The sequence below is a fragment of the Chiloscyllium plagiosum genome, chromosome 4 (assembly GCF_004010195.1).
Source record: "Chiloscyllium plagiosum isolate BGI_BamShark_2017 chromosome 4, ASM401019v2, whole genome shotgun sequence".
NCBI lineage: Eukaryota > Metazoa > Chordata > Chondrichthyes > Orectolobiformes > Hemiscylliidae > Chiloscyllium > Chiloscyllium plagiosum.
The window spans coordinates 37404740-37410520 of record NC_057713.1 but is presented as its reverse complement, the minus strand read 5'-3'; the positions used below and the strand labels follow the sequence as shown (position 1 = coordinate 37410520).

Sequence of the window (5781 nt, the reverse complement as noted above, 5' to 3'; positions counted from 1 at the left end):
GTGTTGATTCGGTCGCCCGAGATAGAAATGGAAAGGTCTAGGAAGGGCAGGGAGGAGTCTGAGACGGTCCAGGTAAATTTGAGGTTGGGGTGGAAGGTGTTGGTAAAGTGGATGAACTGTTCAACCTCCTCGTGGGAGCGCGAAGCAGCACCGATACAATCATCGATGTAGCGGAGGAAAAGGTGGGGGGTGGTGCCAGTGTAGCTGCGGAAGATGGACTGTTCCACATATCCTACGAAGAGGCAGGCATAGCTTGGGCCCATGCGGGTGCCCATGGCTACTCCTTTGGTTTGGAGGAAGTGGGAGGATTGGAAAGAGAAGTTGTTCAGAGTGAGTACCGTTCAGTCAGTCGAAGGAGGGTGTCAGTGGAAGGGTACTGGTTGGTATGGCGGGAAAGGAAGTAGCGGAGGGCTTTGAGTCCTTCGTGATGGGGGATGGAGGTGTACAGGGACTGGATGTCCATGGTGAAGATAAGGCATTGGGGACCGGGGAAGCGAAAATCATGGTGGAGAGCGTGGGTGGTGTCCCGAACGGAGGTGGAGAGTTCCTGGACTAAGGGGGACAGGACGGTGTCGAGGTATGCAGAGATGAGTTCGGTGGGGCAGGAGCAGGCTGAGACAATGGGTCAGCCGGGGCAGTCAGGTTTGTGGATTTTGGGCAGGAAGTAGAAACGGGCGGTCCGGGGTTGTGGGACTGAGGTTGGAGGCGGTGGATGGGAGATCCCCTGAGGAGATGAGATTATGGATGGTCTGGGAGACGATGGTTTGGTGGTGGGAGTAGGGGTCATGGTCAAGGGGGCAGTAGGAGGAGGTGTAATTTGTGATGCAGACTGATGCCAGCAGTTTCAGTTAAGTTCCAATCCCAGCTGAAGTCTTAATGAAGACCTACCTTTTTCGCTTAACTGTTTGCCTGAGGCACAGTGACCTTTGGGTTAAACTCATCACTGATGTTGCTTCTAATTTTCTTTCTGCCTGCACTGGACTCCCATGTCTGTGCACTGCAGTGATGTTTAGAACTTAAGCGCCGCTTAAAAAGAACATTGTTCGCCACCAGTTGTGTCTCTTTAATGAGAAAGCATCCTATGATACCCAGAGGTTTTGGTGACCTTCACTTTTTCCCTCAATCATCATTGCACTATAGTAGCTGTAGGCACCATTCACAAGATAATTGGGCCAATGGGCTGAGAAATAGCAGATGGTGTTCAATTTGGATAAATGTAACATACTGCATTTTAGTTAAAATGAACAAAGACTTGAACAGTTAATGATAGGGCTCTCAGTGGTGTTGTCAAACAGAGTGATCTAGGGATTCAGCTACGTAGTTCTTTGAAAGTTGTATCCCAAGTAAATGGGATGGTTAAGAAGGCATGTTTGCTTTTATTGCAGACCATTGAGTTTAAGAGTTGGGACATGATGCTGAGGTTGTACAGGGACATTGGTGAGGCAACGTTTGGAGTACTTCATACAGTTTTAGTAGTCCTGCTATAGGAAGGATATCATTACGTTGAGAGGGTTCAGAAAAGATTTTCAAGGATGTTGCTGGGACTGGAGGGGTTGAATGAGAGGAGAGGCTGGATAGACTGGGACTTTTTTCACTGGAGCGTAGGAGGTTAAGAGGTGACTTTATAGAGGTTTATTGAATCATGATGGGCATAGATCAAGTCAAGTCACCACAGTCTTACCAGATCATAAGGCTACTCTCTCATTAGAGACAACTAGTGGTGAGGGCCACCATACCTCATGGAAAGGGAGAAGTTGAGAAGGAGAATCCTTCATGGTAACCTCAGCCAGTGATGGGAATTGAACTCATACTGTTGACATCACACTGCTTTGCAAACTAACTGTCCAGCCAACTGAATTAAACCCAGGCAGTTAGTTTAGTTTGGGAAACTTGGTCAGCATGGGCGAGTTGGACCAAAAGTTTTGCTTCTGTGTTGTATGACTCTGGAAACCAGAATCTGGATTAGTGGTGCTGGAAAAGCACAGCAGTTCAGGCAGCATCCGAGGAGCAGTATAATCAACGTTTCGGGCAAAAGCTCTTCATCAGGAATACAGGCAGAGTTCCTGAAGGGTGGAGAGATAAATGAGGGGAGGGTGGGGGTGGGGAGAAAGTAGCATAGAGTACAATAGGTGAGTCGGGATGGGGATGAAGGGTTGAAGTGTTCCGAGGTGGAAGATGAGGCGTTCTTCCTCCAGGCGTCTGGTGGTGAGGGAGCGGCGGTGAAGGAGGCCCAGGACCTCCATGTCCTCGGCAGAGTGGGAGGGGGAGTTGAAATGTTGGGCCACAGGGCGGTGTGGTTGATTGGTGTGGGTGTCCCAGAGATGTTCCAATTTGCCATTGATCCTTTGACACGATTTCTACTATATAGAAGAACAAGGGCAGTAGAGACATAGGAATGTCACATTCATGTAAATTCTCCTCTATCATTCAGACTGTCATACCTTCACTGTGACTGGGTCAGAAACCTGGAACTCCCTAAAAGTACTGGTGTACCTTCACCACATGCAAAGTTTTAAGAAGTTTCCCACCACTTTCTCAAGGGCAGTTAGGTTGGGGCAATAATTCCATGCCCATATTCCATGAGTGAATTTTAATAAAAGGCTTCTGAAGAGGCATTGGATTTGAATTGGTAACTCTCTCAACAGATATTGTCAGACCAATTGAGTTTCTCCAGCACTGTTTCTGTTTCTAAAAAAAAAACTTGGCAAAACTGTTGATAAATATGGATGACTGATGCCACAATATCACTAGCAGTGGGAACACTGAAAAAAGTGTTTGCAAATAACCTCTTGTGCTTTAACCCTACCATCAGTGAAAGTGTTTATTTGGATCCAATTTGTCAAAATCTTTCTTAATGTTAAACAGGATTCCCATGGTCATTTGTCAAGAGTGAAGAAGACACATTGTCAGTCTTTCACTGTTGTTTACTGGAGAATGAATGTGTACAGTCTTTAGCTGGCTTTGCCTATACAACAGCTGTCAGTTGAGAGGACGTTGTTATACTTGAAACCTTATGAAATATTTATGTAATAAGATCAACCATTATCTAAGTATAAATGATATCTTCTCACAGTTCATTCCAATATCCCTGTTGCGGATCAACAAGAGATTTTCCGTCAACCAGCTCCTTGGATGAGGAAAATTGTCCTGGCAACAAACATTGCAGAGACCTCAATAACTATCGATGATATCACGCACGTAGTTGACACAGGGTGTCACAAGGAGCAGCGCTATGATCTGAGAACAAAGGTAACTTGGGTTATGAAAATTATATTGCAAGTTTGGCGAACAGGTGTTTGTATTCGTAGAAGACAAACTTAAAGCTGACTGAAATAGCATCTTCACACAAACTGACCAAATTTGATGGGAAATGAATCAGAACTAATAAAAAAAGTAAAGTAGGAAAATATCCAGGCAGCTGTGACCATAATTTAACATGATTTGAGATGATAGAGAAAACAAGAGTATAATGGAAACCAAGTTAAAATATTGGACAAAAACTGGTTTTGAAGGGCTGGCATTAAAACTGTGGAAAATAAAATAGGGAAAGAATTGTAGAAAGGATGGGAAACCACCTTCCAATCCTGCAACCTCATCCATTGAGAAGGACAAGGGAAGCAGATGCATGCGAATGCCACTACCTGCAATTTTTCCTCTTTGCTTGGTCTGTCTTCTGTGCGACCCGAGAACAACAGTAATTTCTGTACTGTTGAATTCCCTTTGATATGGTCCGGCAAGTGACCCAATTGTATCAAAACTGCTACAAAGTCAAAAGAAGTAATGAAACTAAACAGCAATGATTGAAAAACTGGAATCCCATTGACCTTGTGAAGTCTTGCTTAGTAACATCTGGGGGCTTGTGCCATACTTGGCAAACTGTCCCATAGACTAACTGAGTAGCACTTTGTCATTGTCATACACCCTGATTCATAGTGTACATACAATGACCCAGCACAAACATCACAATCCCAGGTGTTTCCTGTCCCACTGACTGGCAGACCCATTTGCATTGAAAGCACAATAGTATACAGTGAGGCAGGAGTTGCTCTGGAAGTCTTCAATATTGACTCTGGACTCCATGAAGTCTCATGGCATCAGATCAAATATGGGTAAGGAACCTTTCTCTTCCCAATAACACCTCCCTCAGCTGATGAATCAATATTCCTCCATGTTGAGCACACTGAATGTGGCAAGGATAAGGTATGTATTCTCGGTGGACAACTTCAAGATCTGTTGCCTAGGGTAACTTGTAGCACCATTAACTGAGCTGCCTGAATCCTCAAGAACATATCTGCTACAGACCTACTTTAGTAGTCGTTTAGGGAGCCGTCAGGACAAGAAATCTTACTTCACTGACCTATCTGTCGCTGCTGCATCTGTGTCTGCTCTTGCCTGGATGAGTGCAGCTCCACCAACAGTGAAGAATATAGTTCAGAACAGGTCTTTCGGCCCTCGATGTTGCACCGACCTGTGAACTAATGTAAGCCCATCCTCCTATGCGATTCCATCATCATCCATGTGCTTATCTAAGGATTGCTTAAATCTCCCTAATGTGGCTGAGTTAACTACCTTGGCAGGCAGGGCATTCCACACCCTTAAAGAACCTGTCTCTGACCTCTGTCTTAAATTTATCACCCTGCAATTTCTAGCTATGCCCCCTCGTACATGCTGATGTCATCAATCTAGGGAAAAGACTTTCACTGTCTAACCTATCTAATCCTCTGATCATCTTGTATGTCTCCATCAAATCCCCTCCTCGCCGTCGTCTTTCCAATGAGAACAGACCCAAGTCTCTCAGCCTTTCTTCATAAGGCCTTCCTTCCGGACCAGGCAACATCCTGGTAAATCTCCTCTGCATCTTTTCCAATGCTTCCACATCCTTCCTGTAATGGGGCGACCAGAACTGTACACAATATTCCAAGTGCGGCCACACTAGTGTTTTGTATAGTTGCAGCATGATGTTACGGCTCCAGAACGCAATCCCTCTTCCAATAAAACCGACTTAACAGCACTATCATCAAGGACAAAGCAGCTTGTTCAATTGGCACCTAATGCACCACATTCAATGCTCTGTCTTCCACTACAGGTACACAGTGTCAGCATTGAATAACATTTGCAAGATGCACTGTAGCAACTCACCAAAACTCCTTCAGCAGCACCTCTCAAATCTACAACCTATATTCAAAGTTTGTGCGAAGATTTGTAGCTCGGGTGCTCGTTGTTGTGGTTCTATTCGCCGAGCTGGAAGTTTTTGTTGCAAACGTTTTGTCCCCTGGCTAGGCGACATCATCAGTGCTTGGGAGCCTCCTGCGAAGCGCTTCTTTGATGTTTCCTCCGGTGTTTATAGTGGTCTGTCCCTGCCGCTTCCGGTTGTCAGTTTCAGCTGTCGCTGTAGTGGTTGGTATATTGGGTATATGTCGATGTGTTTGTTGATGGAGTTTGTGGATGAATGCCATGCCTCGAGGAATTCCCTGGCTGTTCTCTGTCTGGCTTGTCCCAGTCGAATTCATGTTGCTTGTTGTCTGCGTGTGTGGCTACTAAGGATAGCTGGTCGTGTTGTTTCGTGGCTAGTTGATGTTCATGTATGCGGATTGTTAGCTGTCTTCCTGTTTGTCCTATATAGTGTTTTGTGCAGTCCTTGCATGGTATTTTGTACACTACATTAGTTTTGCTCATGTTGGGTATCGGGTCCTTCGTTCTGGTGAGTTGTTGTCAGAGCGTGGCTGTTGGTTTGTGTGCCGTTATGAGTCCTAGGGGTCACAGTAGTCTGGCTGTCAGTTC

The 5781-nt window shown here is 45.4% G+C and overlaps 1 protein-coding gene across 3 annotated transcripts in view; it reads left to right on the top strand.

Moving 5' to 3' along the window:
• dhx30 (DEAH (Asp-Glu-Ala-His) box helicase 30) overlaps window positions 1-5781 on the top strand; it is an 88174-nt gene that overhangs the window by 30797 nt on the left and 51596 nt on the right. For all 3 annotated transcript variants that reach the window (XR_006311373.1, XM_043687996.1, XM_043687997.1), the window contains exon 11: window positions 3074-3249. Coding sequence is in view for 2 of the 3 variants with exons in the window: in XM_043687996.1 (XP_043543931.1) it covers window positions 3074-3249 (176 nt within the window). In the remaining variant the exon portion in view is untranslated. The remainder of the gene's footprint in view (window positions 1-3073; window positions 3250-5781) is intronic.